The 15,347-nt window shown below is 30.1% G+C and overlaps 1 protein-coding gene across 7 annotated transcripts in view; it reads right to left on the bottom strand.

Annotated features, from left to right (window-relative positions):
• LOC140982996 (disease resistance protein At4g27190-like) overlaps positions 1–13,326 on the bottom strand; it is a 23,623-nt gene extending 10,297 nt beyond the window's left edge. The window contains exons 1-4 of one of the 7 annotated variants that reach the window (XM_073449834.1): positions 10,054–13,320; positions 9,151–9,648; positions 8,626–8,743; positions 7,975–8,194 (exon numbers count right to left, since the gene is read on the bottom strand). In XM_073449834.1, the coding sequence (XP_073305935.1) occupies positions 8,627–8,743; positions 9,151–9,648; positions 10,054–12,756 (3,318 nt within the window). In that variant the 5' untranslated portion in view covers positions 12,757–13,320 and the 3' untranslated portion in view covers positions 7,975–8,194; position 8,626. The other 6 variants (XM_073449837.1, XM_073449838.1, XR_012176369.1 and 3 more) reach the window with 6 other exon arrangements.
• Between the last annotated feature and the right edge of the window lie 2,021 nt (positions 13,327–15,347).

Raw genomic sequence — 15,347 nt, 5'->3', positions numbered from 1 at the left:
TCATTTTATATGTTAGTTTAATATTATCATTAATAATGTACTTAATTCAATCTAATCTAATAATATTATAAATTCTAATATAATAATAATAATAATCTATTATAAATATATGAGTTTGAATTGTGAGCTTACTATTTTATCTTTTTATTTATTAAATAATTTGTTATGTCAATGAGGTTCTTTAAGTTATTTTCTATGTTCGTTTAATATGATTATTAATAGTGTACTTAGTTCAATCTAATCTAATACTATTGTAAATTCTAATACTATTATAAATATATGATTTTGAAGTGTGAACTTACTATTTTACCCTTTCATTTATTTTACAATTTGTTATGTCTTTGAGTCATTTTCAATATATGTTAGTTTATATGATCATTAATAGTGTAATTAATTCAATCTAATCTAATACTATCTAGTCTAATATCTATCTAATACTATTATAAATATATGAGTTTGAATTGTGAGCTTACTATTTTATCCTTTTATTTATTTTACAATTTTTTATGTTCATGAGGTTCTTTAAGTCATTTTCCATATTATTTTAATATGATAAATAAAAGTGTACTTAATTCAATCAAGATAGTTATTAATTTGATTTTACTTTTAAATTTAATTTAATTACATGTTACATATTTAAAAAATCCATCTATTTTACTATTATAAATATATGATTTTCATTTGTAAACTTAATATTTTACCATTTGTTTGTTTTATAATTTGTCATGTTAATGAGGTTTTTTAAATTAATTTCTACGTTAGTTTAATAGGATTGTTAATGATGTTCTTTAAATTATTTTCTACGTTAGTTTAAATTATTTTCTACGTTGTAAATGAGGTTCTCCACTAAATAATATGCTTCAGTTGATCATTTAGTGCTCTTGCAATTAGATGAATTTTTTACCCTAGCGTTAACATTTTTTATTGTTATATGTCATTTGTGTTGATTATGTTGTATGTATGTCATATAAAATGTCAATATTTCTCAAAGAATAAAATCGTTTTTCAAAAGGAAAAAATTTTTTAATCCAGAAATGAAATACATGAAAAACAAAGTCTACACAATTCTCATTCTATTTATAATGGTATAAGAACAATTCTAAAGCTTTGTAGACACAATAGATCAATTTTGTGAATTTGTAGTAAATTGAGACATTGAGTCAGTTGCATTTTATTTCCTCCAATATTATCTCGATATATTCCGAGGTGGCTAAGAGGTTGTTTTTGTCTCTTTTTTAATCAAAATGGCTAATCAGCTAATTTATTATACATAAGATGGTAGCATTGAAAACTCATCGCCAAATAAATTTACTTAGCCAAATAGTGAAATACAAATTTAATTCTACAATATTTCATCAAATTAATTTTGACTATCATAAAAAGCTCATGAAATCTAACAGTCGTATTATTAGATGAGATATTGAATAAAACAAATATTTTTATATATTTTTGAATGCATATGATATCTCATATGCATATCTTAATTACGTTATTCGTGTCTCTTTTCAAAATTTTTAAAATACAATAATTAATTTTGTATATCGTTCCACAAGATATAAAATATTATGAACAAAATGTAAACTCGATAGAAGAAAATTTGTTTTGTTTCAATGAATAATATAATATTATGTTCTAGACACAACAAATGAGATTGAAACTATATCATCCCCATGATATGATGAACGCAATCATTGTTCCAAAGCTTCTAAAAGAATGACTAACGAGATGATTTTCCTGAATTGCGTCAAGAACTCATCTTGAAACATTTCATATTCTCAATCTTAATTTTGATGTTAACAAAACTTGTTATTTTTTTCTAACAAGTTTATTTAAGTGCGCAAAAATCTGCAATTAATCAGGCTTCGAACTGATCAGTTCTCGAGCCAAAACTGAAGCTATCGAGACGCAAACTGAAAGTGTCAACTGATTGTCCAAACTGAATCAGTCCAACTGATATATCAAGACAAGTTCAATTTATTGTCCAGCTGATACGTGATTCAGCAGAAGACCTTCAGAAGCCCGACCAGCTTATGAAGAGTTCAACTGATGAAGAGCCCACCTGACCAGCTCAATTGAATCAGTGAAAGCAGTCTAGCTGACGAGCCACCTGATTTCATCATACAAGTTCGAAGACCAGTTCAGAGCAATAGATTGGAGCATACCAGTTAGCAGATCATAGAAAGCTTTTCAAGTGGAATCCAGCTTTTCACAAATGTACAAGCTATTGTCCGATCAAAGGGACAATAATGAACGTTGCAGCAGTGCTTAAAATAGAAAGTTTTCAGAATGGCTTTCAAAAAGTACACACACCATTTCGGGAAACAAATTCAAAGTGCAACACACATAATTGATGAGTCTTGATGTACAATAAGCTTCGCCTCTATAAATACAAGATGAAGACCATCAAAGAGACACGATGATGAACAAGAGAGGGCACACTCAAGTCATATCAGCTTACAAGAAGCAACCATCCCAGTTTTGTTAGAACACTTCAAAGTGTTATCAGCTTCGATTAAAAGCACAAATCCATCGATGTGTGAGAACGCTTTTGTTGTATTCAAATATCAGTTCTCACATACGCATACACAATCACTCACACATATACATGAGAGTTGATCTTACAGTCCAGTTGAGTGAGTAAAAACTTTAAACAATGTTTTTGTAGTCTTCGCACAAAGAAGTTAAACATGTGCGGGTTGAAAGGTGCTGCTTTAAGTGTAGTTGTGTGCTAAAAGTTAAGTTAGGCAGTAGGGAAAGTCTTAAGCTGAGTGGGTTTATACAAAGTATTGTATAAATCAAAGTCTTCTAGTGTATCCTACCCGCGAGATAGAAGGAGTGACATAAGAGATTCAGCTCCAAACATCCATAAAAAAATTTTGTCATTTTTACTTATTTTGCAGTGCATCTATTTTAAAACTGTTTTGATCAGTTCAACAGATATCAGTTCATTTATCACCATAATTGAAATTATACAAGCTCAAACTGATCCTTGCTTTATTTTAGTTTTCTTCACGAAGGATTATTTCGAGTGTCTTCTGCTTGGTGTAAAAATCAAAATCGATTTAATTAATCGGTGTTAACATTCTTAGAACACGAGATGTTGCAGCTCATTAAAAATATTGTATTTGAAACACCCATGTTGGTGTTAAAACTGATCATATCAACTCACTTGGAAGTTGGGATATAAGAGAGCCAGGCTTGAAGTTGATTCAGAAATACTGGTCAAAAGAATTAAGTTGGAAAAGATTGTCCATGTTGGGTTTAAAAACTCTAACAATCTTAATTTTTATGATAACAAAACTTGTTATTGTGTTTTTAATATATTTACTCAAGTGTGAAGTTGTAACGCAAGATGGAAGTTGAAACTCGACTTTAGCCAAACTAAAAGTCTGGCAAGCTTTGGTATTTTGATTATATCGCACGGCTTCTTAATCCAAATGATCAGCGCCAATATGTCTGAATAGAAAACTCAATTTAGGACAAGTCGTATTTCACGTTAGTTGGGCTAAATCAGATGTTATATAGGCAAATTTATGGTTGCAATACCAAACTAATTGCACGAAAACAACAATCAGTTGAGCATGAATAATTACGGTATTTTGGTCAGCCTAATCAGCTCGATTATCCAAATGAAACGATTCAGTATGCATCACAAATATAAGATGATGATCTACAAATCATATTCACATGTCAAAGTCTGAATCGGAGTGTAAGATGCTGATAAATGAATATGAAGTTACTAGTTCTGCACATGCTGAAACTGATTTCAGCATGGCTAATTAGTTTGGTTCAGTTGAGCAGATTCAGTTAAGTAGGGGAGAAAAATTGAATCAGTTGACCAGTTGACAAGACCAAAACTGAACCAGTTGACCAATTGAGCATTGCCAAATTGAATCGGTTGACCAGGACCAAAACTGAATGACAAGTTTAGGCTCGGAAAAATGTCTAGCAAGGCAGAATTGACTGTTTTAATATCAGAAATAATACAAAAACTTTCCAAACGGTCATATTCTTGTATCTAACGTTTATGTCATTGTTGGAGTCTATAAATTAATCTTGAAGATCAAATACAAGATTTTGAAGAAGATTCAAAGCATGGACAACCTAAATGAAGAAATGAGCTAGAATGAAAGCAAACCCTATGTGTGATGATATATTTGAGAGATAAATGCACTGTAAAGGATTAAATCCTCACACACAATCACTCACACATATAGATGAGAGTTGAACTTCAAATTTTAGTTGAATGAGTCTTCACATAAAGACATTAAAGATTGTGTTTGTAGTCTTGGCATAAGAGATGTTAAACATTGTGCAGATTGTGAGGTTGTGGCCTACAATCGAGTATGTTAGGAGTTTCAATTAGGCAATGGATAAGTCGTAAGTTGAAATAGGTTTGTACAAAGTGTTGTATAAATCGAAGTCTTCAAAGTTTTGTTCAAAAAACCCAAAAAAATGTTTTAAGTTTTTTTTTAAAAAATTATTGTTTAGAAACTTATATTTCTAAAGAAAAAATATCAGTTACAAACATATACTATTAAAATGTTAGGATACTGTTTCAAGATTTTTCCAGAAAAATTAAAAAATTGATTTTATTTTTTAATATTTTTTTTCAAAAAAATATGTAGAAACTTATATTTCTAAAAAAAACGAAACTTTCAACTAAAAACATAAAAGTGCATAACAAGATCACTATATAAGTTCATAAATAAATTTGATGATCATAAAATTATAAGTATTATACGCAATAACTAAGATTAGACAAATTTTTCACGAAATATGTTGTTCATGCACCACCCAATTTTACATCAAAAGTTGATTAGCATATTAAAGTTTTGTATTTTCACATTTTTGTCAAGAAGAACATCAATTATTAAAAAATGAGATACACGACTAATATTTGAATTCGCAAACATAAACTACAAAAATAGACAAGCATATATTATCAAAATTATAATTTTCTCTAAATGCATAATTTGAATGTGAAAAATTTATTAATTACAATAGAAATTAGTTAGTTTATAAATTAGAACTTATTATTATATAATATAATTTTATAAAGTTAATGAATATATATTTCATTACACAAGAACATGATGTATTTTATTAATTAAACTAATCAAATATGAATTTACCTATTATTTCATTGTTGGAAATAATTGTATGTAAACCAACCAAAATAATTATTTGACACTTTTCAGCAGGGAAAATAATCACATACGAAATCATAAATTTAAAATAAAATTTTCAAGTTCAATTACTTACGCATCTATATTTTCAAGAATATCAACAGTACTTTACAAATTTTAACTATAGTTTGGGAGAGAACCTCCAAGCTTAATTAATCACCAATTAATCAAATAAAGAGTTAAAAATAAACTTGAATATTTTACAATATGTCATACCAAGAGGGTTGGATCTTCTACGAGTCCAGGGAGGCCACCGCCTCATAGTCCAGCCTTGGATGTGTCAAATTTTATTTATTTTTATTATATAAATATTATATATGTATTAAATATTAAATAAAAGATTTGGTCCAATATTAAATAAAAAAAAGACTAGTTTGAATATTTTCTGTTTATAATAACTCGATCTTTTTTTAAGTTTGATTTGAACAATTTAAATAATATCAAGAGACTTTGATATATTTGTTGAGTTTAAAAACTTAAAGAGTTAGCATTTAACTAGCTTGATGAAATATTGCATGAAGTTTCAATAATTTTTGAATATGCTACAGTGTTTTGCGAAACTGAATGATTTATTCTCAAATATTTATATTACATAATACTATTTTGTTAACCATACAAGTAAAATTTACATCAACAGAAAAAATATATCAAAGTTGAAGTTAATAAAAAAACTTATCTTCGATCAACAATGTCTTAAGATAGACTAAATGAGCTAACAATGTTGTTGATTGATAAAGAAATAATCCAAATACTGGATTATACAGATTTGATAAATATTTTTGCCTCTAAAATAACTAGAATGATATTATTTATGCAATTATTTCAAATTTTTATTTACTTATTTTTTATGTAATATATTGTTTATGATGTATTTATGCATTGTTTGTTGCATTTATTATTTGTTAACTGAAATTTACAGTTATTTATCGTAACAAGAAGATTCATTTTTAAATTTTCACCTCAGACCCTATTGAACATAAGTACAACTCTGCTACCAAGATATCAAAACGGTTAAAAAAAGATGCTATTCTATTGTAAATTTGTGAATAATGTATTATCAAGAAAAGACGATTGGTTTCGAATAATTATTATTCAATCATTGTGATAATTCCACCAAAAAATAAATGCATCGAATATTTCATTAATTCTTTTTAACAATGAGAGTTTACCTTCTTATTTCAGTTATTAAAGGTGACTGTTCAAAGGATTCATTGAATCATTCTTTATAAATTGAGATTATATATTGGGAAAACTGTAATTTTGATTTTGTATATTTATATCTTTGTATTTTTGATATTCTATATTTTCGAATTTCAGTTTTGATCTCTATATTTTTTTTCAATTTAAATCGTTTTTCGATATGGTGCCGATGGCCTGGACATGACACTATCATAAAGTTGAATTATGCAGTATAAAATCAACATTCCCGTGAGAAAACATAACTAAAATTTCTTAAAATAGAAAGATATATGATAAAATTGAAATTTTACAATATAGAGAAAACGAAGAGATAAATTTATAGAACAAAAATTAAAAATTTTTCGTTTACATTTGACACGAAGATGAACATTTTTCCAGGGAATCAAATTAAGAATTTGTATAGCTATTCTACATTCTCATACGATTCTCTGGAATTTCTTTTAGAGGCTATTGGATTATTTTTATGCATTGTGTCATTTCACTTATTCGCACTAAATAACATGCCAATGAATCCTTTTATTTTTTCCATTGAACCTCCAAATCAAATTTGTCGTAATACTCATATCAACTTTATGAAGATCCCATTGTATTCCAGAATCTTGTAGTATCGGTCCCGATAACCCCAATTTAGTGCTTTTTCAGCAGCTAGTAAAAAATAAAAATTAGTAATTTAGTGCTTTTTCAGCAGCTAGTAAAAAGTAAAAATTAGTAATTTAGTGCTTTTTCAGCAGCTAGTAAAAAGTAAAAATTAGTTCAACACTCAATATATTGACTCGTTTATTAATGGGGCATTATACCCTCATTCCAACAATCATAATTGATCCATTTTTTTTATTTGCGTTTAAGCATCAATCCCAAATATCTTGACTAATGGTGCCATTTATATATGACGTGGACGTAATATCCTCACGACGATGTCTCATTAATCATGTTCATATGATCATTCAAAATTATGAGATAATTTTAATTGTAGCTAAGAAATCTCCATTAAAAGTATAAATTACACATATGACATAGAAAAACATATATTTCATATATTTTTGCATAATCATAGAGTGGCATTAAATCCCAACTAACCACATTTACATGCAATTGTAAATAATATGTAAATTAATGGGTTATTTGTATTCACATCTCTATGCTTTATGCATTTGACATTTACCTAACTTATGAAGTGTAAAAACTCTAAATTGTCAAGGGAAGTGAGTATCAAATACATGAAATGTTTATGAGACGAATGCAACTTACACCTAAATTAATCATGGGTAAATTTTATGTAAACCCCCATTAGAAATTCAATAACACAAAAAAAAAAAACACATAAAATTAACTCATTCAACTTTAAACCCCGTGCAAATGTGATAAATGTTTTTGATTTTTTAGAAAAGAAATAAAATTACTATTCATAATTTTTTATTGGACTTTATGTGTTTTTAGACTTTTTCAAAAGTGTATATACAATTAGCAACAGCTTCATCATCTTACAAAATGAATGGAAAAACAGAAAAAATGTAGTGACCCGTTCCAGAATCACCTGCTAATCAAGAATTAAGCATGCAGTTAATCACCGGATCACTACAAAATGATAATCTGAAATCTGCAAACAAAATCAATATCTTTCCAACAATCAGAAAATTCTCGATTTACAACTATCTTACAGGCGAAAACGAATGGAAAACAGACTTAAGAGATTCAATATAAAAAAAAAAAGCAGAACTTAAAAGAAAATTTCCTCCTCGTACGTTCTTTTTCCTTTCTCACTCCTTGCTTCAAGTGCTCCTTCTCTTCTTCACTTGTTGTTGCCGCTGCACTTGTTACAATTAAATATTTCAGTCCAAACATATGTATCTTAAAAATGTAACAAAACCAATGGGAGAGAAATAAAAACGATGAAATTTGTCATGACAAATCAGGGCACTCAATCTTTATAAAATACAATTGATATACCATTTTCTTGAACTCCAAATATTTCTCAATACTTCAGGACTATACCTTCCTCTTGGAAAAATGGGTATTTGATCAACTAGAAAGACTAGAGAAATACTAATGCCAAATCGAAGCTTTCGAACTTCTCGACTGAAAGTTGCAAATACCATTATTTCCATCCTCTTTACGGGTTCAATGTAAGTTTCAGCACCAAAGTAAATTGGCTACAAGCTAATACGTGTATCTAGAATCATGAGTCAATGTTCCTTTCACTAGCAAAACATAAACAAATCAATTTGAATACCATCACCTCACATAAGATTGTTGTTGCTGCTCTCTATCCTTTCCTCGCCTTCTGTCTCTTTCTTGTCCTCATGATTCTCATCCTCATAGTACTCATCCTTGTTCTCATCTTCGTTTGCATTCTGCTATATATTATCACATTTAAACAAAACAACGAGGCCCCGATCAGGTAACAGTTACATAATAAACCAAATTTAGGATTTAGGCTATCATAACGAAATGTAATTACAATCATATTACCAAATAAAAGGCATAATATTGAAAGAAAAAATATACTCTTGACATATTACAATAATAAAAATGCTAACTTATCAAAACAATTAATTCAACACATGTTAAATATACAAGTCCAGTACATTAAGGGAACATAGCATAAACATTAGTATAATTATAAAGACAAAATATAAAAAGAGGTCGAACTTTTTAGAATGAAACAAAAGCAAAAATTCATTCTAACACGTGCAATATATAGACAACAAATATATATTGTAATAAGATGATAGTTATGTATTGGCTATTTGTAGAAACTTACCTTAGTACTTACGAAATTATGTATGCCGCCGTTCAAGTCTTTCATTTCAATGTACTCGTAATTTATCCGGAACCGATATAATTTTGGCGTATTTAGCGATCCCAAAGTGAAAATTTTCATCAGAGGGCAATCATCTATTTGAGCAGTGACAAGTGATGGTAACTCAAATGCGTGCTTCCATTGGCAAAAACTTCTCAACTTACAATTGTATCTTATTGCCAAATATTCCAGATTAGGAAAGACAGAGTTAACTGGTACATGTGTCTCATCCTCAATCACATCAATCATCTCTTTGCAATGGTTTATATCTAGTCTTTTGAGATTAACAAGATCTTTTGCTATTGAAGATGATATTAAGTTTTTGATGCCATCAACTTCATATATAAACAAGTTCTCAAGATTATTAAAGAAACTGGTTGGGATGTGGCGACACCATATCTTGCTTATTTTATCTGGAAAGTAACTGAGATTAAGTATCTTTAGGCCAATAATTTCAACCTGCAAAAGATAGACAAATTAAATGACAATGAATTGATTGCTCAAAATGAAATCATTTTAATCTAAATGTAGAATCCAAATGGACTATACATAATCAAAACTGTAAAACATAAGCCCTTCGCATTTTGCTAGCTAACACTAAATTACAAATAGCACAACAATTTATTTGCTGATTGTATATATAAAAAAAATACAATCTCTTTGTTGATGCAACAAAACAAAACATTAAAAAAAATCTCAAAGAAATTCTATTTTAGCAATTGCCATGATTATAAAATAAAACAAATAAAAATACTATATGAATCTTATACATATTGCTGCTACTATTCAAACCCAATAACAATTATAATAATGAAATATTTAATTTAAAATAATTAGGTTTGGGATTACGAAGAAAAGACGTACCTTTTTATTGCAAAAGAAATGAAGAGAATGATGGTCGTGGGTGGGTTCTGAATCTATTGGCACAAAACTATTCAGCCTTTGCAAATTTCCAATCCACAACTCTTTCAGCTTTGGAAACTTGATGCTTTCAGCACCTCTGTAGAATGTTGTCAGGTATGAGAGATCCTGTAGTCTCAGTTCCCTCAATTCTTGGAATATGATATGACGATTTCCATCATCCCTAAATATTTCTTCTATATTGTCACGATCACTAACGAAGATCTTCTCAATCATGCCGTCAGGGAATTGGTTGATTTTGGTTCGGAGCTTTGGGCAGTTGTTGATTTCTAGTTCTATCAACTGGGGGAATTTTATGATTTCAACTCCTTGGGTGAAAGCTAAAAGGTTTGGCAGATATAACAGTGTCAGTGCCTTCAACTTTGGGAACTCAATAACAGAAGCCTCTGTGTTGCTTTCCATTTCATTCCACAACACTTGTTCAATCGTCTCACATGAAAGTATTTCCAGGCGTTGAAGTTGTAAAAGACTCCTTGCTGTTGCCATTGAGAAGAGATATCGTAGATTGGGACAATCGTCAATGCTTATGGATTTGAGGTTGACCAGTGAAACATTCTGATTTGGACTCTTCCACAAATATCCCAACTTGGGAAGATGTTCAACAACTAGTGATTCTAGATTTTGGAAGGAATTGGATCCCTCTGGAATTGTACCATCAATTATCTCTTCCAACTCTCTGAGTTCTCTCAGCTTCAGGTGCTCCAACATGGGGAGTTTGCAATCGATTGCATTCATCAATTTCTCCACCGTTGAACAATTTCGAAATACGAGCTCCCTCAAGCTTTCCATCTCACCTAGATTAAAATCGTTTGAACCATCTCCACGTAATTCTAGCGACTGGGTGTTCTTTCCTAGTCGCCGAATCCAATTCCCTATTGTCACGTCTCTCGGTAATTGGAGTGTGATTATTCTCTCATGCTTCATGACATCAAATAAAAATCCGTCAACACGTATTCGATATCTTCTTAACTGCTTTGAAAGCAATATCTCTTGGGCGACCAAGTTGGGATCAAATATATCAATCTCCAAGGAAGTCAAATTGCTGAGAGACTCAAGTTCTGAAAGACTAGCATTCCTTTCTTCACTTACATTTCCCTTTGCTTCCCATTTGTTAAAGCAACCAACTATCTTCAATTCCTCCAACCCAACCAAGCTTGATATGACACCAGCCACTATTCTTTTGAGTTTCTCGCAAGCCCTCAATTCTAGTAATCTTAGAAGCTTCAATTTCCCAACATCTGCTGGTAACTCTTCAATTTTGTTACAGCGCCAGACACGAAGAATTTCCAAACTTGCTAACTCGCCAACAACAGATATGTCTTTAACCTCGCAATAATGCAAGTGCAACTTTCTAAGTTTTTTAAGGAATTCCAGAGACGATGGAAGTGATTGAAAATTTGGATGTGAAAAATACAAGACCGTCAGCTCCTCCATTCCTTTAAAACAAATATCATTGACATCAAATCCTTGGGAAAATTTTAAATAATTGGAATTCAGAATCATCAAGAGACGAAGATTTGGAAAATCTAACCCAACTGGAAGCTTGGCATTGGCAATATTTGAAATGTCCACGGACATCCAATTGCAATTGCGAGATGAATCCATTGAGCACACATTCAAAAACCCTTGCTTTTCTTTTGAACCAATGAAAATAGCCACATCACGAACAACATCATGCATTTTTACCTCTTGTTCATTTCTACCGGTAATCAATAAAAAACGACTTCTAAGCCTCTCCAATAAATGAAATGTTCTGTTTCTTCCATCTTCAATATTGTAGTATCTCTCAAACATGCCTGACCCAAAGCTGAGCAAAGCCAAGTCCTCAATCTGGATGTTATCATCTTCGGGAAACAAGCAACATAGCAGGAAAAGGGACTTTTCACTTTCAGTTTCCAAGAAATCGTAACTCAGTTTCAGAGGCATATAAACATTTTGAAGAACTTGCTGGAAATTCGTTGGGTTAGCTCCTCTCAGTTGTAAAAGTGCATGTTCCCAGGTCTTTATATTTTTATTTTTCAGAGCTTTACCAACGGTTGCAAGCGCAATTGGCAAACCTTTGCATTCTGCTGCGACTTCTTCTGCTATGGGACGAAAATCTAAATCATCAACGCAATCACCAGATTTCTCTCTAAAAAGTGTCCAAGCTTCTTTTTTGTCTAAGACTTGTATTTCAATAACTTTATCGGCTCCCATTTCTTCAAATACATCATCTTTGAGTCGAGATGTCAAAATAATTTTGCATCCTCCATAAGGAACTCCTATATCCTCCGGCTCAAAGCTTTTCCAAACATCATCAAATATTATGAGTTTCTTCTTCGAATCCATTAGCCTGGTGCGCAATTTATGTGCTCTACCATCCAAAGTCTTCTCGCTCAAATCCAAACGTAAAATTTCTGCAATTTGGTCCTGAATTTTAAGCTTGTCAATTTGTTGACTGACAACTACAGTCACAATCTCGTCAAATAACTTCTCTTTTATCGCCCTATCCTCAGTTCTTCGCACCATAGTTGTCTTCCCAACACCTCCCACGCCGCAAATCGCTATCATGTGGACGTTGCCATCTCTCAAAGACTTGATGATGTCTTCCTCCAGGCTTTTTCTCGATTGAAACTCCAAAGTTGGTGCATAAGAGATAGGTACCATTGATGCCGGAGGGGCTGGATCAGCAATCCTAATCGAATTTCCTTCTTTTCGTAGTTTTGTGATGCCTTCTGTTGTTTCTTTGGCACTCTTTCCCACCGAGTACCGCGGGATTATTTTTCAGAGCTTAAGATCATCGCAGCCTTGCAAAATCCTCGTCGCCTCCTCAAGCTTCTGAGTGCCTTCATTTGACCGGTTTTTGACGTCAGTCGTAGGACTCTCGGCACGAAGCCGAGCCTCTTCAATCATTGCCTCCATATTGCGCCTTTCCCTTTCCAAACAACCAATTTCATCCCTCAGGCCTTGAACATTTCCGTCGAAGCACCACCAATAATCGAAGTGGAGCTTGACGGGAGGCCAAAGGAACTCTGTAAATATCCATTTAAGCGGATTTATCAAACAGTCTGACATTAGAAACAAGCGAATGGAGATGGACACAAGACTCTGAAACAAAGACAAATAGAGCAAATCTGTTTAAATTTTAGTTTTCCTTCGAATCTGAAACAGATAAAGCAATAAAATGGAATTAGATTAAAGAAGAAATGGGATTTCGATGGATTTGAGAATGAAATTACAAAGAAGAAATAATGGAGTTGACTTGAAGTCTTCCTAGTGGGTACCATATGCCGGCCTTTTTTTAAAAATAATATAAATTAAAAAACTATTTATTAAAATATTACAAAATTGAAACTTTTATGAAATAGTGCAATCCGGCACTTTTTCCTAGGAATTCTAATTTTTTTTTAAAAAAAAATAAAAATGTGGGGTCATGTATGTCACGGATTCATTTGCGCCCATTTCGTCGATTCTTTTACACAAATTTCCTCCGATTCATTTGCGCAAAATTCTTAAAGGTTTTCACGGATTCTTTGTTTTCGGTTGTGCGACTGCGCTGTGTTGGTTTATCGAGCATCAGTAATTTTGAAGTATTTAACATGTATCAATTTTATTTTTATTTATCAATTTTATTTTTATTATTATTGAAATAATTTTGTTTTATAATAAAAATGTTTAACATTATTAGATGATAATATTGTTCGTTGATTTTATCATCAATTTCATTCGAACGACTCTTAAAAGGTAACATTATTATTTTTGTTGATAATATTAAAATTATTTTTGAGTTTAGTGTTGTTATTATTATGAGAACAATAAAAATTTTTATTTAGAGAGTTGTTAGTTGTACGAGATAAATTAGTATTTTTTGAGAAATAAATATTATGAATCATTATTTTGTTTGCAATATGAGATAGACATCATATAGTTTTAAAATTTGTTTTTTCTTGTTTGAATGACTGTAATAATATTTGAGTTAGATTAAAATATTTTGGATTAACCTATATCAATGTATGGTTCAATCTTCCGTGATTTTCATTCTTACACGATTAGTAAATGAATTATTTGTTATGTTGTAGTACACCAAATTATAAAATATATTTGTTTAAATTTTCGTTATAATATTTTTATTAAAATGACTAATTCTTATATTTTTTTTAATATATCCCAATTATCTTACTTTTTGGGAACTTATTTTTTTTTTAACATCTCACCATTTAACGAAAATTTAAACAAGTATATTTTATAATTTGGTGTACTACAACATAACAAATAATTCATTTACTAATCGTGTAGGAATGAAAATCATGGGTGATTGAGCCATACATTGATATTAGTTAATCCAATTTTACTCTAACTCAAATATTATTATAGTTATTAAAAAAAACAAATTTTAAAACTATACGATGTATCTCATATTGCAAACAAAATAATGATTCATAATTAATTATTTCTCAAAAAATGCTAATTTATCTCGTACAACTAACAACTCTCTAAATAAAATTTTTTATTGATCTCATAATAATACCAACACTAAACACAAAAATAATTATAATATTACCAACAAAAATAATAATGTTACCTTTTAAGAGTCGCTCAAATGAAATTGATGATAAAATCAACGAACAATATTATCATCTAACAATGTTAAACATTCTTATTATAAAACAAAATTATTTAGATAATAATAAAAATAAAATTGATACATGTTAAATACTTCAAAATTAATGATATTCGATAAACCAACTCAGCGTAGTCGGAAAAAAAAACACAATCGAAAATAAAGAATCCATTTGCGTCTCTGTCTTCTGAATCTGTGACAGAGAGTCACGGATTCATTTACCCCATTTTTTATTTTTTTTAAAAAAATTAGAATCCGTAGAAAAAAGTGCCGGATTACACTATTTTCATAAAACTTTCAATTTTGTAATATTTTAATAAATACTTTTTAAATTTATATTATTTTTAAAAAAAGGCCACCATATGCCAGCACCCGATGGCCTACTTCTTTTCATTGCTTCAATCTCATCCTTTCATTTAGATAGATTTTTTTCAAAATTTGCCGACAAAATTACTACTTTTTTGGCATCATTTGACCTGATAATGAAATTAATCAAATTTTAAATTTATAGTAATTTAGTTCACAATCAAAATTAAAACTTTTCAGAAAAATAAAAGTTCACATATATCAAATAATATAATCTAATCTAATTTAATAAATAAGTGTGTGTTAAATGATTTAAGTTTTATATATACAA

Source organism: Primulina huaijiensis, chromosome 8 (assembly GCF_012295235.1).
Source record: "Primulina huaijiensis isolate GDHJ02 chromosome 8, ASM1229523v2, whole genome shotgun sequence".
Lineage (NCBI taxonomy): Eukaryota > Viridiplantae > Streptophyta > Magnoliopsida > Lamiales > Gesneriaceae > Primulina > Primulina huaijiensis.
This window is presented reverse-complemented; position numbering and strand designations above follow the sequence as displayed.